The sequence below is a fragment of the Alternaria novae-zelandiae genome, assembly GCF_023758075.1.
Source record: "Alternaria novae-zelandiae strain BMP 2774 chromosome Unknown scaffold_4, whole genome shotgun sequence".
In the NCBI taxonomy this organism is placed as follows: Eukaryota; Fungi; Ascomycota; class Dothideomycetes; order Pleosporales; family Pleosporaceae; genus Alternaria; species Alternaria novae-zelandiae.
This window is the reverse complement of record NW_026056964.1, coordinates 890,214-913,599: the sequence shown is the minus strand read 5'-3', so window position 1 is coordinate 913,599 and position 23,386 is coordinate 890,214. Positions and strand designations below refer to the sequence as shown.

At 53.1% G+C, this 23,386-nt stretch overlaps 8 protein-coding genes across 8 annotated transcripts; 1 reads left to right on the top strand and 7 right to left on the bottom strand.

The window, feature by feature from the left end:
* Positions 1 to 379: 379 nt before the first annotated feature.
* On the bottom strand, positions 380 to 1,798 carry J4E88_002812 (uncharacterized protein; the record flags this gene model as incomplete). The annotated part of the gene is made up of 3 exons (XM_049396470.1): positions 380 to 727; positions 787 to 1,633; positions 1,689 to 1,798. 3 exons carry the CDS (start codon positions 1,796 to 1,798, stop codon positions 380 to 382), a joined length of 1,305 nt encoding a protein of 434 aa, XP_049257818.1.
* Positions 1,799 to 2,163: 365 nt separating this feature from the next.
* Positions 2,164 to 3,985, bottom strand: J4E88_002811 (uncharacterized protein; the record flags this gene model as incomplete). The annotated part of the gene is made up of 3 exons (XM_049396469.1): positions 2,164 to 2,434; positions 2,492 to 3,347; positions 3,397 to 3,985. The coding sequence occupies 3 exons, from the start codon at positions 3,983 to 3,985 to the stop codon at positions 2,164 to 2,166; spliced, it is 1,716 nt and encodes a 571-aa protein (XP_049257817.1).
* An 830-nt stretch (positions 3,986 to 4,815) lies between these two features.
* On the bottom strand, positions 4,816 to 6,340 carry J4E88_002810 (uncharacterized protein; the record flags this gene model as incomplete). The annotated part of the gene is made up of 2 exons (XM_049396468.1): positions 4,816 to 5,308; positions 5,364 to 6,340. The coding sequence occupies 2 exons, from the start codon at positions 6,338 to 6,340 to the stop codon at positions 4,816 to 4,818; spliced, it is 1,470 nt and encodes a 489-aa protein (XP_049257816.1).
* Positions 6,341 to 7,135: 795 nt separating this feature from the next.
* On the bottom strand, positions 7,136 to 8,081 carry YPT1 (GTP-binding protein of the rab; the record flags this gene model as incomplete). The annotated part of the gene is made up of 5 exons (XM_049396467.1): positions 7,136 to 7,330; positions 7,385 to 7,612; positions 7,667 to 7,714; positions 7,770 to 7,920; positions 8,068 to 8,081. The coding sequence occupies 5 exons, from the start codon at positions 8,079 to 8,081 to the stop codon at positions 7,136 to 7,138; spliced, it is 636 nt and encodes a 211-aa protein (XP_049257815.1).
* A 617-nt stretch (positions 8,082 to 8,698) lies between these two features.
* J4E88_002808 (uncharacterized protein) lies at positions 8,699 to 9,855 on the bottom strand (the record flags this gene model as incomplete). The annotated part of the gene is made up of 5 exons (XM_049396466.1): positions 8,699 to 9,034; positions 9,085 to 9,396; positions 9,445 to 9,558; positions 9,614 to 9,693; positions 9,741 to 9,855. The coding sequence occupies 5 exons, from the start codon at positions 9,853 to 9,855 to the stop codon at positions 8,699 to 8,701; spliced, it is 957 nt and encodes a 318-aa protein (XP_049257814.1).
* A 491-nt stretch (positions 9,856 to 10,346) lies between these two features.
* J4E88_002807 (Type I Iterative PKS) lies at positions 10,347 to 18,333 on the bottom strand (the record flags this gene model as incomplete). The annotated part of the gene is made up of 3 exons (XM_049396465.1): positions 10,347 to 17,803; positions 17,863 to 18,007; positions 18,064 to 18,333. 3 exons carry the CDS (start codon positions 18,331 to 18,333, stop codon positions 10,347 to 10,349), a joined length of 7,872 nt encoding a protein of 2,623 aa, XP_049257813.1.
* Positions 18,334 to 19,146: 813 nt separating this feature from the next.
* On the top strand, positions 19,147 to 20,613 carry J4E88_002806 (uncharacterized protein; the record flags this gene model as incomplete). Its single annotated transcript, XM_049396464.1, has 1 exon — positions 19,147 to 20,613. One exon carries the CDS (start codon positions 19,147 to 19,149, stop codon positions 20,611 to 20,613), a length of 1,467 nt encoding a protein of 488 aa, XP_049257812.1.
* An 861-nt stretch (positions 20,614 to 21,474) lies between these two features.
* J4E88_002805 (uncharacterized protein) lies at positions 21,475 to 22,947 on the bottom strand (the record flags this gene model as incomplete). Its single annotated transcript, XM_049396463.1, has 3 exons — positions 21,475 to 22,366; positions 22,433 to 22,767; positions 22,870 to 22,947. The coding sequence occupies 3 exons, from the start codon at positions 22,945 to 22,947 to the stop codon at positions 21,475 to 21,477; spliced, it is 1,305 nt and encodes a 434-aa protein (XP_049257811.1).
* Positions 22,948 to 23,386: the final 439 nt, after the last annotated feature.

Sequence of the window (23,386 nt, the reverse complement as noted above, 5' to 3'; positions counted from 1 at the left end):
AGAGCTATAGGTTGGATGTAGTTGTGTACTCCAATTGGCCCTCTACAAATCTATCTCTCTTATTAAAGAGCATGAAGATGAATATATAAGCTAGTAGATATTATTAAAAAGGTAGCTAAGTCTAGTATAGCCCTCTACTAGTTTTAAAAAGGTTATAAAATAAGAGTGTACAACATATTTTTAGCAAGGGAAGCTTAAGCTAAGCCTTGTAGCTTAGTACTTAAGAATTACCTAGTAAGGTAGCTCTTCTTATAGAAATTAGGTAACAATAATTGCTCTACGTACAACTGTAGGAATTGCGATACAACAACTATAGCTCGCTGTCGCGATTATTGAAGAGCATTGTGGCGTATGGTATGACCATACGTTGCGAACATTACTAGGGGGCTCGTCGTCGATTGCAAAATCTGTTCTCCCATCCATACGGCCCTTCAAAGTCTCTGTTGTGCTTATGGTCCATGCTGTAAACAAATCCGGTCAGAGCATCTTGGTCGTTCCACCGCGTTCTGAAGGCTTCGCGCACTTTGACCGTGGTTTCGTCGTCGAGTGTGGGGTGTCGCTTGAATTCGTAACCGAGAAAGTATGGCATGAGGGCTTCTTCGATAACCTCGTCATTTTCGTCGTCTTCTGCGTTGTCTGCGTTGTCTACTTCTTGCTCGTCCTCCGCAGCACGCGGACGAAAGATGAAATGCTGTGTTGGATCTGCGTTACTGGCTTCTTCTTTCTCCTGTCTCTTGTTAGCCTACTCATTGATACACATAGGGTTCTAATGAGCATTCCAAATACCTTGCGCCACTCCTCCTCCGTCATACCGAATAGTTGACCCCTAGGCCACCACCTTCCCCGTCCTCTCTTGGGATTGATCAGGTATCTTACAGAGACATCACTGACCTGCCTCCAACTCGGGTCCTTCATGTGGTCGAGATTTGCTTGGAAGATTCGAATCGCTTTGCCTCTATGTATGAGGTCGTACACGGGTTGTCGTAGCACCTCGAGGATGTTGAGCATGACTCGCCTGTCCTCCATTGAATAAGGATATGGCTTGTTTCCCCACGCGTGGAAAGATGTTTCAAGACGAATGCAGATCTCGTGGTTTCGCTTTGTAGGTAATAGCTGGAGCGACTGGAGGTTATTGTACATAGCCATTAGTTCATCTCCGCTCTCTAGGTTCGTCTCGTAGAAGTTAAGTGCAAGCGTGAACTTGCGGATTAACTCATATGGCTTTGTACCCATCTGGAAAGGGTCGGCTTTGAACAGCTTGATCATCTCCTCATCCGACGTGATGTAGAAAGTGTTCGTTGAATAGTAAGCTTCGGCGAGTTCTTGCGCGACCTGCACTCCAAAGTATGCCGGGTCCATGGCCCAGGATTTGGGCTGCACATGTAGTTTTTCGTCCCATTTCGACCAGTCCTCTGAGTCATATTTTCCGATGCGTACTTTGCTGCCGTATACATGACGCTTGCCCGTCAGCTCACAGGGTTGAGCGTTCGGCCCGACGATATACGCATATACCGTGTTGCGGAGCTCCAGGGGTAATGAAGCGTGAATCTTGTTGGTCAGTGCGCGACATGATTTTCTTGCTGTGATTGCTGCCTCCACTGCCCTTTCGCGTCGTATAGGGGAGGCGATGCATCTACGCGTTTTTCGCGATTAGCAGAGGGAGTGATTGTGGGAGTCATGGATCGTACTTCGGCCTGCAAATGAGCTCACCGTTGAAGTTACACTGGACACCGAGCCCCACTGGTTCAACGGAGCCGTCAGGCAAGACGCGCTCGGATAGCCATTCGGATGATGACATGGCTGGTGGAGGTAAGGTGAGTTCGTTGAAGGGTCGCGCAGGAAGATGGCAACAGCTGAAGGTTATGTACGTCCGCGGCATAAGGTTCCGCTCTTACTGTACCCATAGATGACAGGGATCCCACTAGCTCATTCGAAACCTAATCTCCATAGCAAAGAATATGCATAGACGCTTGCGCCTGCAGCGCGTTGCATTGGTCCATCACTCGAAACAAGTCGCAAAGTCACTCGAAACGTGATAAGAGGTTCGATTAAAATAGTTCCGCTCAACCCCAGCACCCCATCGAACAAGAAACGTGCACATCATACGCTCATACATGCAACATCTTCCCACTCAACACATAGACACCCTAAATCTTCTTGTCATTAAACCTTCGAAACACCAACAGCAACAGATTCAGTTCTCACAGCAGCATCAACTTTCTCTTCATAGCGGTCAAAAGCAGCAGTCCCCTGGATATGGCTGTCCTCAAACACATCGACAGTCGTGCTTGCAAACTTGCGCGCGCTGACGCGCTTCTCGAAGAGGAGATCAAGTTCAGCGAAAGAGCGGCCCTTGGGTTCGGGTAGGCGGAAGTAAGTGTAGATGATACTTAGGAAGCAGGAGCCGGCCCAGAAGAATCCGGCGTAGTTGCCCCTGGGGTGTGGTTAGTAGAGGAAAGAAGGAGAGCAAGGGAGAGAAGGAGGGACGTACCAGTTCCAGGCTCCGGGGTTGAGCATGTAGGGCGTGAGGACGGAGGTGATGATGCCGATTACGTTGTAGAGGTTGCGGCCGAGTACCACGGTCTTGATGGCGAGGCGGCGGGTTGAAAGCTCAGCAACGAGAGAGTAGCATACGGTGCCGACGGTCAACTGGTAGAACATAGCCCATACGATCATCATAGCTCCGGTAGCCATGGCGCCCTTCTCCCGCTGGGAGGCTGGTACCAGGCCAAGGAAACCCATGACGAAGAGCATAACGCATAGCCCACAAAGACCACCTAGGTAGAGTGTTCGACGTCCGAAACCGACTTTCATGAGGTACCAAGCGCCAAAGACACCGGCCATGTTAATACCGTACTGACCCATTGCGAAGTCATACGAAGTCGATGCGGGTAGACCGGCCTGTTGGAGGAAGTAGGAAGAGTAACCCGAGAAAGCGTTTCCACTCAAGTTCTGCATCGCCCAGGCCATGCAGACAATCTCCGTACGACGCAAATCAGTACCCTTAAAGCAGTCCCAGTAGCTGGCTCCCTGGGTGATCTTCTCTTCGAGGGCGGTGGTGTGCACCATCATGGCCACCGTTTCGTCGGCATCGAAATCAGTTTCTCGGTCCAAGCTGGTGAGTCGAAGCAGGGATTTCTTCGCGTCTTCGATTCTTCCTTTACGGACTAGCCACCATGGCGACTCGGGCGCTAGGAAGACACCGATGATGAGGGGGACGGGCCACATCCATTGGAGGGCGTAGGGGATGCGGTATGACCATTCGTCATCACGGTCGACCATGGAGCGGATGACACCGATACCGATGACTTGACCAAGACCCCAGCAGAAGTTGACGTAGGTGGTCACTAATTGATGTGAGCTTGTGTATGTGAAAGTAGAGCTTGGTAAACTTACAGTATCCACGCAGAGCAACAGGGCAGACCTCGCAAGCGTATGTGATAGTAAGTGTCTGGAAGACACCCCAGGGGATACCACAGAGAATCTCCGCAATCAGCAAGTGCACCACCGTCTGAGCTGTGAAGAAGATGGTGGTGAACCCAATGATCAGAAGCAAGCATCCCATGACAGTGTAGCGGTATCCGATAGCCTCACTGATCCACCCATTGAGGAAAAGACCAATGATCTCGCCCACAATGACTCCGTTCGACAGTCCAGCTTGCCATGGCGCTGGAATCTCCCAAGAGCCGTCCGGAAGCTGCTCGCCGTACTTTTGCTTGAACTGCGGGAATCCGAAGAAGTTGTTCAGCAGGCAGACATCGTAGCCTTCCATGACGATACACGTGCTGATAAGGACAGACCATCCAATCGCCTTGGGATAGAGTTTGATACCCTGCATCAGCGTCATCTTGCGTTCGTTGTCCGTGGCAAGCCGCGCATCGTCAACAAGCTTGTTAGCAGCGCGCTTGTGATCGGACTCATCATTCTCTCCATAATGCTCGAACGGGGGCGCGGTAGTAGGCTGAATCTCCTTCTCTTCCGCCATGACTGCTCTCTTCCGTGAACTCTCCTTGCAAACCAGAGAAATTCGGGCCGATGTCGATCCGGCCAGGGCTGGGCTGCTTTGGGAACGATAGTGGGGTGCTGCAACGCTGCTCCACACACTCTCGAACCAGGACAAAAGTAAAGAGAAATCCGGGGAAACTGCTACCGTGACATTGGGTGGTAGGACATGAGGCGGTCTTTAAGCATAAAATTTTGCGGGGTCTAGCATGGCTTTTGGGTAAGCGTGGTTGTAGCGGCGAACCATGCAAGCCAGGGTCTGGGTCGCGTGCAGACAGGTGGAGCTTTCATCTCCTGCGGCCGTGCGCGGACGTGATTGGGTCGTCCCATATGCGACCTTCTTGCTACGGGTTAGGAAGACAGAGACGGATGCTGGTGGCTCGGGTAATTCTTCGTTCACATGGTCTCGTGGCACGCCTGGTGCATGCCCAGCTGGCCTGTCCTTGGCCAGAGCGTGGGTGTTCACGATCGGAGCGGTGGCCGACAAGCTGACCGTTGAGCTGGAGTACTGGCGCATGCTATGTGCATAGCTAGGTCAGCCACACCGAAAATCGGCAATAGCGACCGCGCCGTAGTGAATTGCTGATAGCTGTGATGTCGGAGGTTGTTGCCAGTGTACGCAAGGAATCGTACAAGTAAGCCCAAGAAGGAGTTTGCCGAGGTAGCGCCTTCGGCTTTCACCCGTACCTGGCGGTGTAGTGTCAAACGGCATGTTGAACATTCTAGAAGCTGTGGAATGTATTGCATCTGCATCAAGATGGTATTGATCTAACAATGTTCCTTGTTTGTGTCTTTAAGCCCGTGCAAGCTACATCAAGTAGTCCTGTGTCCATTCGCGGGCTCCTCAATAGTGTCATCCTCCTCTACACCAGTAATTGCTTCCGGTTCTTCACTTCGCGGCTGTACCCGTCCGCCAAAGAATGCGAGAAGCAATAAATCATACGCCGCTTTCAAGCTACCAGCTGCAACAAAAGCGACCCAGAAATGATCGTTCCCAGCAAGTACACCAGTAAGACTTGGTCCACTGCTCTGGGATAGTGTCTTGAGTATATTGACTACGCCCATAACGGCGGTTCGCTCTTCTGGTAAGACCACAATCGAGAGAAAGGCTGATCGAGGGGCCTGATCCATAGAGTTGAGCACAGAGCGACCAACGAGCAGGCAGATGGTTAAAGCTAGTCCCGACGGTACAGGCAGTAGCGCGAGAAATATAGAAGAAGGCAGATGAGTGAAGACCATTGCTTGGATTAAGCCGAGACGTTTGGCTAGACTCGAGGCGAAGACATTTCCAAGTGTCGACACAAACCTGTATGTTCGTAAGCGTGTGGTTTAAGGCATACTTCGATCAGGTTGTGACTTACCATGTTGCAGACATGATGCCACCTAGCTTCCCTTTTGGTAGATCAAATTTACGTTCCATGTAGTAGTTGATCAAGCTAAAGGGGACCATCCCCGAGCCCAAAGAATCGAGGAAGAACAAGCTGCAGAGTTTAATAAGAACAATGCGACTCGACTTGGAGATCTTGCTTAGGGAATGCCAAAACTTCTTAGGCTTTTTGGGGGCTGCGTCTCGAGTTGCAGTATCTCGACTCTCTGTTTCGTCATTGTTCAGCAACGGCTCGGTCTCAACTGATACAGCAGACTTGTTCCGTTCATCGTTCCAGTCGCTGTGCTCGCATCTCTGGCTCAGGAACAGAGTCATCAGCGCCTTGACACACCCGACCCCAGTGTAAATCCAGAAGATGGCGCGATACGCATCCAGATCCGTCCAACCCTCGATAGCCTGCAGGTTGTCGACCGCAACACCACCAACTGCCAACCCCGTTGACGTGCCCAGTACAGCCAAGACGACATACCAAGTGTACACGTCCGACCTCTTGTCCTCGGCTACCAGGTGCGCTAACGTCGACTCCTCCACAGCTCTGAACGGCCCGATCTCGTTCCCACTAGGACTGATGACACCGACGATGGCTGCTAGAAGCAAAGCCACGTAGTTGCTTGTTGTTGCGAAAACAGCGCCGGATATTGCCATGGACACGGCTCCAAGGAGTAATGTCCGGCGCCGGCCTAGCGTATCCGCGACAAGTGTGAGGAGGAGGCTGATGACTACATCTCCGAGCAGCGTCAACGACATGAAGAGTCCGATTTGTTCATCTGAGAATCCTTGCTCTTGGAAAAAGAGTGCGAGGATAAGTGCCACGCTCCCGTATGCAAACAGACGGATGTACCGTGCCAGAATGAGGATGTAGACGTCTTTTCCAGCATGCTTCATTGTCGCGAGTCCCAGTTCGCGGCCGAGCCATTGTGCCGCTTTGACAGGCGCATCACGAACAGACATGCTCCGAGGTTCGGGATAGGGTGGGTATTATGAGCGTGGCGGAGTTGGTACACCTGGACTCTAAGACATTAAGAAGGCCAGAAGTTTTGTAGAAGGAAAAAAGAAGAGAAGAGGCTCTGGTTATGATTGCTTTTCCGAAGCCATGACGGACCGGAGTGTTTAGTGCTGCCTGGAGGCCTGGGGCCTAGTCGAGTTTCGCGTCATACGTCAGCGCCTGCATTTTACCGGATGCGGGAAGGAGCGAAGGGTACTCGGCATCCATACATGTCAAAGGGCGCATCAAGGGCGCAAATCAGTTGTCACAATATCACGCAGAGATCTTGATAAGTAGGACGTTAGCATCGAAGCTGTTGTTGAATCTTATCCATCAGTCGTGTGGTGGCTGAGCTGGCGTCTTCACATCACTAAAGCGCAAGTTTGTGTTTGTGGAACAGGCATCAAAGATCTAGGAGATGAAGTCTGATTGCCCATATTAAAGAACACCTGAGACACCGAAGGGAAGAGACCTAGTGGCCACCACAAATTGTAATGCAGACACCAGCACATCCCAGAAATCCAAACGAGAGCCCCCATTCTATGCGATCGGATGTCGCCATGCTAGCGCACAACTTCGGGATGGAAACGTGGAGGTGGTGACAAATGGGAGACATGGCGGTCATGTATCAGTGAGCATTATCGTAGTACTGCACCAACCCTCGCATGGCGTAAAGGCGGGAGCTCAAACACCCACGCCGTGCATTGCTCATCCGTAGACACCGGTCCGTTCTCCGACACATAACAACTCTTCCTCTTTCTCTAGCAGCAACCACCGCCGGATCCGTTTTGGACACCCTGGCCCTGGCCGATGGGGACTGTGGGCTTGGTGTTGGCGGTTGTGGTACCCATGCGCTCCTTGATCTGGCGGGCCATGGTCAGGAAAGCTTGCTCGACGTTGGTGGCGCTCTTTGCGGAGGTCTCGAGGAAGGGGATGCCGAGGCTGTCTGCGAACTCCTGTTTGAGCTGTTAGATGGTGTGCGTCCTCTGGGGTTAGCGAGATGACGGTACCTTTGCTACGGTGTACTCGACAACCTTCTTGTCCGCCATATCGGACTTGTTGCCGACCAACAGCTTGTTGACGCCCTCGGTTGCGTATCGGTCAATCTCCTGCAGCCACTGCTTTACGTTGTTGAAAGAGTCCATGTCGGTGACATCGTAGACGACGCAGATGCCGTGGGCGCCGCGGTAGTACGAGGATGTGATGGTTCGGAAGCGCTCCTGGCCGGCGGTATCCCACTGCGATGACTGTCAGCACTCACACCCAGATGCTGCATTCTGCAGTGTACGCACAATCTGTAGCTTCACCGTCTTGCCATCGAGCTCGATTGTTCGGATTTTCTGGGGCTTGTTAGACTATCGCCGACCGGGGCTGCAGGTGCGCGGGACAACGCACAAAGTCGACACCGATGGTCGAGATGTAGCTCTCGGTGTATGTGTCGTCGGCGAAACGGAGGAGCAGGCACGACTTTCCGACACCAGAGTCACCGATGAGGAGGAGCTTGAAGAGGTAGTCGTATCTGTCGAAGCGAGCCGTCAGCGGGAGCCTTGCATGGCAAGACGGGCAGCACCAGGGCTGCTGTCGATGGCAAAAAGTAACTCTGCGGGTCTTCACGTTAGCACAGTCGCACCCCCAGATCTGGCGGCGCTGTTCCCCGGCCTGTGGCGGTGGGCGTCGCGCGGAGGTTACGTACCACTCAGGGTTCATGATGGCGGTGTTGCGGGGGTGGAAAGAGGGAAGAGACTAAGAGATGTAAGTTGGGGGTGGTCAGAGGCAGTCGTTGTGGGGTATCGCGGGTCGTCGAGGCGGACGGTGTTAAGTAGAGGGTGATGGGGTGCAATGCGCGGATACCAGATGTGAATAGCTTGGCATTCAGCCAGGCCCAAATCCGTGGTCACAAGTTGCCGTAGCTTGTCGCGCCATCAACATCACATTCACGCCTGCTTATCTGCCGCCTAGCTTTGTCCAGTGAGGCGCCCGCACGCCGTCTGACGTCTGACTCTGCTTTGTCTTGTTGCCAGTGAAAGACAGTCGCAGATCACGCATCATCATGTACAGTGCCAGGTGGGTGCCATCAGTGCACCCACGTGACAGCCGCCAGGGTCCACCGCCCCAGTCACTCAGCCATGGCACGCATCACCACCATCGATTACGAGTAGCCTTCACCTACTGATCATGGAATGGAGAATGTGTCATTCGTTTGCAGCAGTGTGCGGTCCGTCGTACGTCGTTGCCTTTGACGTAGCCCAACCTGCCAGCTCTAAAGCACCGTAACCCGAAACCCCCATATAGTACAGACATCAGGACAAGTTCATCGCTACATATTACATTATTTTGCCGAAAGCAGGGATCAGTGTTTGGGCCAACCAGAAGGAGAAGACCAGCTTGGGTCCTGTCATGAGCAGCTTGGGCGTCAGTCCCTTGAAGAAGGACGTGGGACCCTCGTGCTTCATCATGTTGGACACGATCCTGAAGCCGCTCTCGGGGTTCTCAAAGTTCCTGTTCTGGATACGCGTCTTGATGACATCGAGAGGGGCAGAGACGACAAGCGATGCGCTGGCTCCGGCGATGGAGGCGACAAAGTTTTGCGACCATGAGGCCGAGTTGTAGTCGGTGAGTTTGTAGAAGTACTCCTTGGCGACAGCGGATCCACCGAAGAGCTGGAGGTGTGTTAGTATTCGGATAGCTGTAAGCAGAGTGGTGTACATACTGCGAATGATCCTGGAGCGTTACGTGCTGCCGTCCATCCCCAACCACGGTACAGCCCGAGCCCTTCGTCGGAGATGATCTTGAACAGCCCACGGCCTCGGAAAGCCTCAGGGTTGGTTTGTCGCTTGATCTTGAGAACATCCAATGGCAGGAGGACAATCTCACCGATACCGATTATGGAACCGGCAGTCGCGTGCATGATAGCCTTGCCGTTGCCCTTGCCGAATGCGCGGTCGAAGCTGTCACCGTGGTTGTGGGCGAGGTAGTCGCGTACGAAGGGCTGTCCGCCGAACTTGTATACTCGTTGGAGGATCTGTTCCTGTCAGTCCGAGTTCCTGTGTGCTTGCACTTTTCCACGCACCTTGTATGCGGCGGCATATCCGAGACCGGGGAACAGTGAGAAGAATCGCCCAGAGACTGACGCGCCGGCTGCGTCTCTGAAGACGACCTTGTTGAGATGTGCAGCGTTCTCAATCTACATGTGTTCGAGTCAGAGGCCGTCGGGGTATTGTATGGTCCACATGTCGCACCTTGCCAATGTTGCTCATCAACCGCTTCGCCGTCGTGTCGACCGGGTGGAAGACCATGAGCTCTGCGATTCCCGCACATCCTGTGCATGTCAGATATGCTATATTGACTCCAGAATGGCCGATGTACCTGCACCCAGGACCCTAGCTGTGTTGGACTCCCTCTTGTACACCTTTGCGGACGAGTTGGTGCCGGCAGCGGCTTGCGCAACCTTTGCGGCGGCTTCAGAAGGTGATGGCGTCATGGTCGAGGATTTCAAGCAAAGCAGAAATGGACAATTGACAGGTGTGAGAGGGAGCAACAGCGCAAGGCAATTGCGGTACCGAGCAGTGAAGAACGGGAGCTAGAGATAAGATGCCCAACGATACCCGCTCTCAAAAAAAGTCGTCGGGGAAGCGAGTTCAACGTCCGGCATCGCCCCGCCAAGCACCACGCCGCTACCACACGCGCCCCCAGACGCGAAACTTTGTCCCTCCATCCCGACACGCACCGGCAGCATCACATCACGCGATTGAGGAGCACTCCGCCTGCTACACGTGAACTCTGCCTCGCGCAGCATAGAAATCTGTCAAGTCGGAAATTTGCAGTCGGCACGTGACGCGCATGATGAAGCCCGAGTCCTCAGATCGTAAGTAATTGACTAACTAGCTAACCACATCATACAAGAAGATTTATACGAAACAATAAACGCCCCTGTTCTACGCGCAATCAAATCCAGAATGAAAGGCTGTGCGCCTATCCTTTCCTCTCTGCAACCAAGCCAGCGAACTCGCCTAGCGACGGTGTCTGTAGAATCTCGAAGATACTGACTTTAGCTTTGACAACGCTACCCAACCAGTTCCGGAAGTCTACAGCAACCAAGGAGTCGACGCCGATGCTTGTGAGCGCATCAGCAGTGTCGATGGCGCTCGTCTCCAGATTGAACAAGTCGGCAACCTTGGCTACTAGCAGGTCTGTGACGACCTCCTTCGCTTTGCTGTCACCCGCCGACAGTGCCGATAACTGAGATATCAGTCCATCGATGTTCTTAGAGGACTCAGACTGTCCCTGAGCTGAGGCTTCTATCGCGGTATCATCGCCCAGTCGAAGAGTTCCCAATCGACGGTCATTCTTCACCGCTGGATCGTCTACCAACTTGCTGTATCCAGTGATACACGTAATGATCTGACTGTTTTCTGCCCGGCGTCGATTTGGGTTCCTGATTGCATCCTCGAACAATCGCAATACATGGGCAATCGGAAGACATTTCATGCCAAGGGCCTTCTCCACGCGGTTCTTCACCACATCGCCTCCTTGTGCGACATATCCGACATCGTCAATAGGACCAAGATCAATCGTCACAGCGGGCAGGCCAAGGGAAGTGCGGTATCGCGCAATCGCGTCCTGGAACGTACCGCCAGCGGTATAGTTGCTCTGTGACACGTTGCCGAGAACTGCCGTGGCGGAAGAGGTCGTGATGAAGAATTGAAGGTCAGGCAGGTTGTTGTGAAGGGCCCACGTACCAGTGACCTTAGGGCCAATGGCCTTCTGCCACTGCTCGAAGGTCATGCTTTCGAAGACAGTGTCATCAAGGATTGCAGCAATCTGAAGAACTCCACGGATCGGAGGTAACTCTGCCTTCACGTCTGCGAGGAGACTACAGACCGCTCCTTCGTCAGCAATGTCGCAGTTGCGAAGATGAACGTTGCAACCGTGCTCTTGCCCTTGTTCAACCAACGCCAACCCTTTCGGATGAGCGACAGCATTGCGGGAGACGATCAACAGATTCTTGACCCCCTGTTCCAACATCCACGAAGCAGTGGCAAGTCCGATGCCTCCAAGACCCCCGACGATCATGAAGGTAGAATCTGGAGCGTCTAGCCCAAGCGATGTTTCAGCCTTCGGGACGACATGAACCTCGTCACCTGGCTGTGGCAGGATCACAGCACTGCCCATGTAGCTCCCACCTCGGACATACTGGAGCGCTTCATGGATCTCGGCCAGCTTGAAAACCTTGATTGGTGTCGCGGGTCTCGCCTCTTTGTGCTGCAACAATTCGATGGAGTTCGCCAATGCCCTGTGGAACATGGCGCCTCTCATCTCGCTGTACTGGAGGGTATCAAGACCAGTCATAGACACTCCGCGGCCAAAGGGCGACATGTCAAGATGCTTTGCCTTCTCGGTATCAGCCTTACCGATCTGCACAAAGCGACCAAATGGTGCAGTGCACTCCCAGGATGCCTTCAGCAACGGCCCAGTAACTGAGCTCAGCGTCACATCAACTCCCTCGCTGTTTGTCTGAGACATGATAGCAGAAACGAGAGAGGCGGCTTCATCCTGCAGGATATGGCTGGGGGCGATGTTGTAATCTTCCAGCAGAACTCGACGCCCTTCGTCTGTTCCGCAAGTGACGAAGATCTCGGCTCCGATGTTCTCCGCCAGTGCAAGAGCAGCCTGGCCCACACCTGCCGTACCAAAGTGTAACAATACTCGCTCATGCTTCTGAAGTCTTGCGATGTCGCGCAAGGCTAAGCAAGCGGTGGAGTATGCATATGGGGTGGACGCGGCTTCCTCCCATGTAAGCTTGTCGGAAACCTTGACGACGTTGGTCCAATGAGCGCGACCGGCGTTGCTGATAGGTCCTTTGAAGATGCCGCACACTCGATCTCCAACGCGAAGTCCAGAGTCTCGTGTGTCCGGGCCAAGGTTCCTGATGATACCGCTGCTCTCATGCGCAACCGATTCGTCGTCTTCACTCGCCCCTACAATGTTCAGCCCAAAGGCTTTCGGTTCGATCTCAACAAATCCACTCGGCAGATCATCCACCGCATCAGATGTATCCACAAAGCAGGACTCTGCGCCAGATGTACCGCTGCCTGATGGTTGTAGGACGAGTGATTTGCCGGCGTAGCTGAACTCCTGCAGCTGAAGAGGTTTTGCGCCTCCGCTGACAGCCCGATCCTGTTCGAAATCCGGATGGATGCGGGGAACGTACAGGTTCTGGTCTTTGGCGGAATATTCCCAATCAATATTGACGTTCTCAGATGTGCTGTAGTCAAAGCTTTGCTTAAACACATGCGCAAGCATCAGGATGGTCTCGCTTGGCAATGATTGTTGGGGTGGCTCGCATGCCAACCGAACATATCGTGTGCTTGGATCTTCGCGTCGTAGAGTTCTCAAGAGACCAGTCACCTGCGCAAAGCGTGGATCTTCATCGTCGACAGCTCCACCAAAGCTCAGCCAAAGAATGCCCTTGGACCGAAGAAGGAGACCTCGGAGCTTTTCAAACGCACCGCGATCCATCGTATCGATGAAAGGTGTGCCATTGTCGAGCGCGATGATGAGCAGACGGTCACTGTCTGCCTCAACTTCATCGAGAGTCTCCACCGAGGGAGCTGAACCAGTAACGTGCTGCACGGCTCCTGACACTTGATCCAGCCAGGCTTGAGGTTCCGAAGCTGACGGTACGACAATGGAAATTGAAGACGGATACAATGGATCCTGGGTTTTGGCGTGCGACAAGATGGTGCTGGTAAACTGGACTTCGGGGTTTTCGCAGTCTCCAATCTCGAACTCGACGCCAGAGAAGCCTGCTGCTTTCAGAGCCTTGTCCCATACCCCGAGGTTGACGTACGGGCATGTTTGGCGTTCAGGCTCTTCGCTCAACCACCATCTCTCAACGGTTCCAAAGATCAACTGGACGTCGAGCGAATCCTGGCTTCCTTCGAGCAAGACTAGCTGGCCTCCAGGTCGCAGCAGCTTTCTGACGTTCGACAAGGTGCGCTCCAGGCTCGGTGTCGCATGGAGCACATGCGAAGCAACTACAAGATCGTAACTATGGGCTACGAACCCCTGTTCGATCGGATCTTGCTCGATGTCGAGCTTGGAATAGTTCATCTTGTCTTCCCATGTGGCAAACTTGGTCTTTGCTGCGCCAAAGAACCCTGAAGAGATATCCGTAAAGTCGTAATGGCCCAGTAGCGAAGCGCCCGACTCTTGCTCTGATCGCGCCGCGAAAGCATCCAGAACAACGGACGTTGCTCCGCCAGTTCCGCCACCTATCTCGATGACTTTGGCTCCGGAGTCCACAACAGAGTAAAGCTCGACAATCTTACGGAGATGCTTGTAAGAGCCGTTGCAAAGCTGCGGAAGCTGCTCGTAGTAGCGATTCAAGAGTCCGTCTTCCATCATCAACTCCAAGGGTGTCAGCTTGCCTTGCACGATGTCACACAGATGGCTTCCAACGCGCTGGACCAACTCTCCGGACGCGTTGGTTTGGGCCACTCGATCACAGAGCTCCTCGATAGAAGCCTTGTTCCTCGTAGACCATTGATCACTCCCTGACATGAGTGTACCTTTGTCGGCCGTCAGGATGATGGAGTTCATCCACTCGTAGAACCTCTTGTGATACCAAGTCCATTGGTCGTCCGCCTTGGGTCCCAGCTGCTCCAGAGTTCTGGCAATATGGTGGTAAGATATCTCGCGGACGTCCCGTGCAAAGTCGAGTTCAGACTGGGTTAAGGGAATCCTCATCGAGTCTTTGATATCATCTGGGAGAGTATAGTGGATGTCGAGTTCCCATCGGCTCTTGGAATGGATCGCGGGATGCGCTGACTTCGCATCTTGCGCACGCGTAGCCGCCTGGGTAACACGCTGGAGACGGAAGTTCTGCATCTCGAACGATCCCGTTTGGTGCGCATCATCTCCTGTGGGAAACACTGAGCCGGTGAAAATTGAACCTTTGGTGCCTGATGACAAGCAGTCCAGGCTTGCGAGCAACCGCTGGTCCGCATGCGTACCGAGCTGGGAAGGCACGATCACCTTCCGGATCGAGCGAGGTATGAACATTGCATCCTTCGTTAGGTCGGCGGGTAGGGTCGCATAACAGCATTGGAAGATCGAGTCCAGTGTCGTTGGGTGTATTACGTAATGCTGTTCGCGTTCAAAGGCCGCTAGAGCGATAGAGAATTCGGTTTCCGATCGTTCACGAAGAACGCGACTCCCAACAATGTTCTGGAATGTTGGTCCGTGGTGGAAGCCCGAATCTCGCAACCTTTGGTACAGGGTCTCGGGCTCGATCTCCTTGGTGTGCTTTTGGTGAGACAGTACAGAGCCAAGAGAAGCCCTGACATCCTCTAGTAAATGCACGCCATGGTCTGGTCTAGCTGTGATGCAGCCCTTGCAGTGCTGTATCCAAGCGTGCTTGGCGCTGACCGACCACAACTCAAATTCGTACCAATCGGCGTTGTCCAGGTCCTTGTCGCTGCAAGGACGGAGCGAGAACTGGATCTCTGTTCCTCTGTTCGAGGCACTCGACGTTTGTGGTATAATGAGAGCATTGATGATGTCCACATCTCGCAAATGATACTGCAACTGAGGTACCTCTTGGTCAGGCTTGCTCTTGAGAAGACGCATTGCTTCGATGGCCATTGACACATATCCTGCGCCAGGAAGGACCACGCTTGATTCCAGTTGATGGTCGACTAGCCAAGGAATGTCATTTGTCCTAAGGAAGTTGCGCCAGGTTGGGGTCAGAGGGTTTGAGCCGGGAATAGCTCTGCCAAGCAACTCATGGGGCTTGAAACGCTTGTATCGGTGTTCTTCGGAAGCTCTTGGCTCGATCTTGTAGGAGGTCTGATGGTTCCAAGGATATTCCGGGAGGTCATGGATATACTTTGACTGGTGTGAGATGCTCGACTGGGGCTTGTTCACAGCTGTGAGGTGGGCAGGGTAGCCTCGCGCCACAAGGGCACAGACGACGTCTTGCACAGTGTCAATCGCATTCAACGGCCGCTTCAGACAAGAAAGGTACGGCATGCGTGTCTCGCCGAGCGTTTGTCTGACGGGACCTGATAAGGTGTCGTGCGCTCCAATCTCCAGGAAGACGGAGACCTGGCGGTTCGGTGTTGGCGCTTCACCCTCAGGCTTTGTCGAATCAAAGATCAACGCTTCCAACGCGTTCGAGAACAGGACGGGACTGGTGAGATTGCGCACCCAGTGTGCGGCCTCAAAAGTGGAACGTGAAGTGACAATGCCACCCGTCACTGGAGATGCAAAAGCGACGTCGAGCTCGCCTTCTGTGATTGGTCCTAGAAGTTCCTCGAGGCAACTCTGGTACTCCTCCGCCATGTGCTCCATATGATGAGAGTGATAGGCGAGAGGGACCTTCAGCTTCCGTGCGAAGACATCGTCCTCTGCTAAACGGTCTGCGACTTCTTCCAGGGCATCCATGTCACCAGAGATCGTAACACTGGATGGGCTGTTGACACAAGCGACTACCACCTTACCATCAGAAGAGAGATCAGTCAGGTACTCTCGGACTTCTTCAGCACCGAGACCAACAGCCATCATGCCGCCTGATAGTTTTGTGATCTTCTGGTACTTCTTGGCAAGTCGTCCACGGTGGTATACGACGCCAACAGCTTCCTTGAACGAAAGCACGCCCGCCGCGTATGCTGCCGCAATCTCACCACTCGAGTGACTGACGACAGCGGAAGGAACGACATTCCAGGACCGCAGCAAGTCAACCAAGCACAGCTGAACAACGACACTGAGCGGTTGACTAAGCTCAATCTCCGCGACCTTGGTAGTCTTCGCATCACGCGATAGCTCTTCTCTCAACGACCAAAGCGCACCAAATTCTCGCAAGTGGGCCTCAGCTTGATCGATAGATGAGCTGAACACCTCAGATGAGGTCATGAGCTCACGGCCCATGGCGTACCATTGCGCACCCTGACCGTTGAAGACATAACCTATACGAACTGGCGCAGACGATGCGCGGGTCGGCTTCAAGCGGCTGTCTTCGAGAGCGTCGGCTAGTTGCTCTAGACTGCGGGCCTTGACGGCGACGGTCCATGGGAACCTCGATCTGCGCTCGGAAAGCGTGTAGGCTAGATCGTTTGGCGCTGGGGCATTTCCTGCCTGCAGGGCGTTGCGGATGTACTTTGCTAGGTCTTTGCATCGTGTGACTGCCCCGGCTTCTTCTTTGGCGCTCAACATGTAGACCAGAGACGACGTGTCGGTGGAGATATCGGAAGGTTGATCAACCCCATTGCTCGCATGGCTATTGCTGAGGTCATAGCCATTGGTAATTGGGTGCCCGTTGGTGTCGGCGTGTTCATTGGTGCTGGCGTGTCCTTTGGTGCTGGCGTGTCCATTGGTGCTGGCGTGTCCATTGGTGCTCGCATGTCCATTGGCGATCTCGCCGTTGCCATTCTGGAGTGCGAAGCGACGCTGTTCGCCAGGGCTCGGGGGAGCATCGAGGATGACATGTGCATTGGTTCCACCATAACCAAAGTTGTTGACAGATATCCTGAACGGCTTGTCCTTTGGCCATGGCGTCAGCTCTGTCGGTACCTGAAGTTTCCAATCCTCTAGTGGTATGTTCGGATTGGCTTTCTCGAAGGTGGGGTTTGCAGGTATTTGCTTGTGGCGTAGTATGAGAGCTGCTTTGATGACTGCTGCTAGCCCGCTAATAGGTTCAGTGTGGCCGATGTTACTCTTGACAGAGCCGACCCAGATGGGGTCAAACTTCTCTCTTGAGTTACCGAAGGTCAATGCTAAGGCCTCGGCTTCAATAGCGTCACCCCCGGTTCCTGTGCCGTGGGCTTCAACGTAGCCTGTTGATGAGAGGTCGATTCCTGCCCGGCTATAGCATTGCTTGATAAGCTGCTGTTGCGCTTCCATAGAGGGAGATGTGATCGTCCCGGTCCTACCGTCCTGGTTGACCGCGGATTCGCGAATCAAAGCGTGGATGTGGTCGCCATCCCTCGCCGCTGCCGAATACTTCTTCAAAACTAATACGGCCATGCCCTCGCCCCTGCCGTAACCACCGAAACGATGATCCATGGAATAGCATTTTCCATCTTCGTGTAGAAGACCCAGATTCGAGATGGCGATGTAGAAGTCTTGGTTCAAAATCGCGTTAGAGGCTCCAATGATGGAAACTTCGGACTCTTGATTCCGGATGCTGTTGACACCCATGTGCAGAGCTACTAGACCACCTGAACATCCCGTGTCGACAGTAATACTGGGTCCCATCAGGTTGTAGAAATGTGAAACTCGGTTCGCAAACATGGCTGGACCGTTTCCAGTGACAAGAGATGTGGGCATCGAGTCCGCGTCTTTCATCAACATCTCGGCATAGTCTCTGCCAAAAGTTGCAGAATATACGGAGGTGTTCGAGCCGGAAAGCTTCTCGATGGGAAGACCCGCTGTCATTCTGTTAGCTCTGGCAAGACAGCGCGTCAGGGGAATCGGGGTGCTAGCTTACCACTCTCAGTCGCATTGTATACTCCTTCTAACATCAGTCTCAGCTGCGGGTCCATGGACTTTGCGACCTCCGCCGTAAGGTTGAAGAAAGGCGCATCGAACTCTGTCAAATCGTCCTCGATGAAGAAGCCGCCCTTCACATGAAGCTTCAGATGGATAATCAGCTACTACCCATGGTTTTGAAGTGCTTGAGGACACTTACACTATCTGTCCGCTGAGAGTCGGGATGCGATGTCTTGCTAATGTCGAAGCGGCTCTTGGGAACTGGCGACCAGCAGCTCTCGCCGCTGGATAATGTGTGCCATAGACCATCGAGGTTCGATGCTGACCCTCCGAACTTGCAGCTGATGCCAACTATCGCTATCGCATTCGACAGATCATCGGATTTCGATTGTGGAGGAGCATCTGAAGGCACGCCGTTCATGTCCGGAATGCCGTTCGTGGGCGTGGTGTCTGTGTAGTAGAGCGGCATTATGAAAAGGCGGGTGTGATGGGTATCTTGGTTGTGAGTATCAATGAGATAAGAAAGAGAAGCGTCAAGAAGTAGGCTCAGGCATATATTGCTATTTGTTCCAAAAGACTATCAGGGTGGATGCACAACTACGTATGCTCCCGGATCAAACATCGCTGACCCGCCATCGCGATGCTGTCTTTACGTCAGATCGAACTCTTTGACGACCCGAAACCATCGCCATAACATTGCGCCTCCGTTTATGACGACGTCGGAATGTTGTTGTCATTATTGCTGACCTCCATGGCTGCCCAGGTGGTATAGACCACCGGCTCACGTGATCAAGTCGACGTTCGGGGTAGTTGCGAGTCCCGACCAGTCCTTTCCTGCGGCGTACCAGCGGGCTATATTTTTCCGGTTAGTTCTTTCGTCGCGATGGGCAGTTGTATTATCTAGAAGTCGGATCTAATGAAACACGGTGTTTAGGGTCGACTGGCCAACTAGCCCGATATTGTTTACCATCGCAGTTCGGGACAAAGCACAACGACGCAACCACATCTTCCGAATTCCGTACGACTTATACGCAACTAGATGATCCCGAATGAGAAGTGTCGGAACACCAAGAACCTCGGGACAAAGTCATGAAATACAGAATGAGTCGAGCATCATCGGGGCATACGCAGCATTGGCGACCAGCTCTTTCGCGCAAGGGCCAACACCCACCACTCTGGTAATTCCAGTATCCCTTCATCGTTGTTGGAATTTTCTGTTCTGTCCTAACATAATCTTATTGTCGGAGTGTAATCGTTCCATCGAACTTCGTCATCCGCAAAAATGAAAGTCGACATTGTCAAAATACACGAGATCTGGCCACAGTCCTACGAGAAGATATCACCACAGTCCGCGGCTTTACCAATCTTGGACGCATGGTATGCCTACCGTCGCACAGTCCCAACGATATATCTCTTCAAGAAGCCGAAGCAGCCGCCCCAAGACCTCGTCGCGCGCCTTGCTGCGAGTCTCTCCAAAACACTCGATGTCTACCCACGATTTGTTGGAACTTTGGAAACCGGCAAGACTTCAAGTTCGGAGCAACACGAGCAAGAGTACGAACGGACCACTGTCGAATGGGGCAGTCCTAGCGACAAGGCGGTAGAGTTCATTGAAGCGAGCACGAAGTCGCGCATTCGCAGCCTGCTTCCACCGGCCGCTCTGAACGAATCGACATTCTTATGGGACTACTCTCCCTCCTCCATCCGGGCCCTGTTTCCAACTCCATCTTCTCAGCCTTCTGGCATCCAAATCCAATTCACGGCTTTCGCATGCGGCGGATTCAGTCTCGGCATCGACTTTGAACATGGCTTGGCTGATGGTTATACTGCGGCAAAGTTCCTGGGAAGCTGGTCGTCGACTTATGGACAAATGTTTCACAGCGAGAAGGCTGCGTCCGCGAACCGGCCCTCATGGCAGCCGGACATCTTCAACGAGCAACTCGCTAAGATCGATCTCGAAGAAGAAGGCCCCGCGCTCCTTGAGAAAGCTCGCACGCTTCCCACGCGCGGCCCATATCGCCGTACACTGAAGCCCAATGATGCAGATGCCACGCAGGCCTCGGATCCGGAAACCATCTACAACTACCTCTTGCATATACCCGCCACGGAAGTCGAGCATAAGCTCAGGGAACTACAATCAAAAGGTTCAATGCGTCTAACCGATCAGGCAGTACTGATTGGTTTCTTCTGGGGGTGCCTCAACCGTGCTCGCGGTCAAGTCCAACGACCGCCAGTCGACCTGCACCTATCGAGTAGCTTCCGCTGGCTTCTAGGCGTACGCGACGGACTCCTGGGCTCACCATACGTCAACGTAATGATCTCTCCCGACGCAGAGAGTAACCCAGCCAAAGCCACAGACCCCATCAACCTGGCCATGAAAGTCACAGAAACCCTCGGCCAGTATGATGACACCGCAATGCATGCGATTACCTACGACGCGACGTTTAGAGATAGCCCGTCGCGCACCTTTGCGTTCAAAGGTGGTGACGAACACCTTATCTTCAGCTCTGTCGCTCATTTGGGATACGAGAAGTTCCACCTGGGACCGCTCAGCCCGTCATTTTATATCCCGTCATCTTCCATACCCAATCTGTTCGTCTTGACAGAGGCTGTGCCCAATGGCGAGGCCGTTGGTAACGCTTGGTACAAGAATGGGCTTAATCTCTTCTTGAACGTGGGTGAGGATGTCTTTGAGGCTTTCGCGTCTGATCCGGCGTTGGGGGGCTGCGAAGTGTATCAGGACGTTTGAGGAGGGAATTTTGTAAAGGCGTAGTGCGCCGGAACTATATAGTAGGAATGACAAGTGTTTGCTATCGATAGATTTTATTGACGTGCGCATCGTGGGGAGATTTTGGGGATGAGAACATTCCGTGAGATTGATTAAACTTGTGCTCTGATGCGTCAATGAAGACGCGCCGAGTGACACTGAGGATACCGTCGTTACAAAATGATGTAGCAGCAAGGTGAGACCAGCTGTTGGTATCAATGGGAGACGGATGCGAAGTCAGGCTTTAGATTGTGTCCCCGACGCCCAGGCACGGGCCCACTATTCTGCTCCAGGGGCCTCGCCCCCACCAGAGAGCAAGGGCCGCTGCAAGACACTCAATTCCCCCGAACAGCACCCAGGATACACCATCTTCTCACATTGAGCTCGAACTGCACACTTGCGCATCTGTTGTCGCATCCACAGCGTACTATCTTGCAATATATTTCATACGCCAAATTAGCATGCGCGCCACACTACATTTGGCTCCAGCATCGCGAAGATAGCGTTGCCAGCCATCCCGGGATCTGAGCCTTCTCGGCAAGAGCAGCAAGAGCAGCAAGAGCGACAACTTCAACTCTGCTCTGTAGAGCAGCGTCCAGAGAACCACTTCGTATGGGCAAAACTTCCATTTGAACTATCTATACAAACAGAACCGGCCTGGTATCAAGACGTGGCGAGGTCGCTCGTTCCCACCATTTTCACTACTGTCGTCTACCTCTCTAACATCTCCCGAACACATAATATACAAAAGCATGTGCCTTCTCCACAAGTGCAATCTAGACAAAAGGCACCGCGATGTCATATCCAACACAATACCCTCTCGTCAAAAGGTTCGAGCGATCCTTACGGTGCCATTGAAGACCTCGATCGCATCTCGCTGACACGGACAGTCTCAGCTGCCTCTGGGAAGGCTGTGACCATGCGCTGTAGCACAGTTTCCGTATAGTCGCCCCAATTCTGCTGGCAGTCGTTGCACAGAACAACTCCACCAAAGGTATGGGCCTGCGGGGCACCGTATGTCTCACGGTAGCTGCACTTGTTGCACAGGCCTTGCTCGGCCTTGTCGAGCATTGGCGCAAGGCCATTGAACAACAAAACCTTCTCATTCGCCAGAACGTGACGGTACTGCTCAAGGCTCATCTTCTCTTGCTCCTTGGCCTTCTTCTGTTCGTCTAGTCTGTTCCAGAGCTTGACGTTGCTCCGTGTCTGCTGGATGACGCGTTGGTCCTCGGGTCGGCCCAGGGTAAGACCCTCCTCCACGAAGCGGTATCGTCGCATGATCATGTGAATTGGGCCACCGAAGTAGCGGAGGAAGTTGATGACACACTTCAGCTCGGGCTGTCTCGCCCACGCTACGTCCAAAGCCCAGAGCGCCTCGCGGCACTTGTGGTACGCCAAGACGCGCTTCTCCTCCGGGACATATGCGAAGGTGCTGTTGATCTCTCCTTCGGAACGATGCTTCCAGTAGGAGATGCCGTCGTACATGGTGTTCCCGATTTCGGCCATGATGTCGAATTGCTCCTCAGTGAACCAGATGTTGTCGAGGTCATTGCAGACTAGCGCTACACCAATGGTGAAGCGGGCGAGCGCGTCAGTATCGCGCATGCGGAAGAATTGCCAAGGGCCCTTGGATAGAGCGACACTGTAACGACGGAACAGCATAGTGTTTGTCTGGTGGCGGGACTTTTGCGACGACATCAACAGGAAGCAGCGGTACTCGCGGCACATCTCCTCACTGAAGACGCGAACATGTTAGCAGAGGAACTTGGGAAGTCGAAAATGCTTGATGGTGGGAACTTACCCTCCTGCTGTGCCTCCACACAATGTGTTCAATACTCCGGTCAGACTGTAACCCACGACGTTGTCGTCATTGGCAACGTCCATGAGGTCACCCTTGAACTCCGCGATGATGCCCATCACGATAATGCGCATGAAGGCAACATATCGGGACCAGTTGGTGTATTCAGGAATAACACAGCGAGTGTATTCCCAAGCTGTGGCAAAGATCTCCTCCTTGACCCGGAACGGAAGGTCGATATCCTTCAAGTCATCCGCAATGTCGGGTGGGTAATACCAGCGCTCATTAACAACGTGGGTTTTGTTATGAGTCGCTTGATCAGAGTGCGTTTTGGGTTTCTGATCATCTATGGGAAGAAGGTCTTGTTTTCCCTGAGAGCGAAATCGCTGTCTTCAAATCAGCGTTGTACTTGATGTTTACTCATGCTGACTTGAACGTACCTGCAACATCAAGACTCCGGTCCAAACGATTCCAAATCCAATGACATTAGCCAGAACTTTCGTCGGGAAGGCAGACATGGTGATGTTGAATGAGTTTCTCAGTATACGAGTTGAGTGCTTCGAAGTGTTGTAGTGGTGTGAGATTATGATCACGATGTGGCGTACTGCATTTATATCAGAGCACACCTGGCCGATTCTGGTATCTTCGTAGCATATGTCGTTCTCGATACACAACTAAATCGCGTATTCAGTGTTTCATCAATCGCCCATCTGCGACTCATGCGCGGGGTCAGATCTGATGGTGAATGACCCGAAACCCAAATCCAACCTTGGATAGGGCCGCGGGATATTATGTCAACCTCTCTCCCGTCATGACGTAGTATCAACCATTGCACCCGCGCAGTCCGGCATCAATCGATTCGGTTCATTGTGGTCTACTAAGTTGACGACGTTTTGCTATCAATAGCACAGTTGGTATATGTGCCGTTGACCCTCCTTGGTGTTCTCTGACGCACGT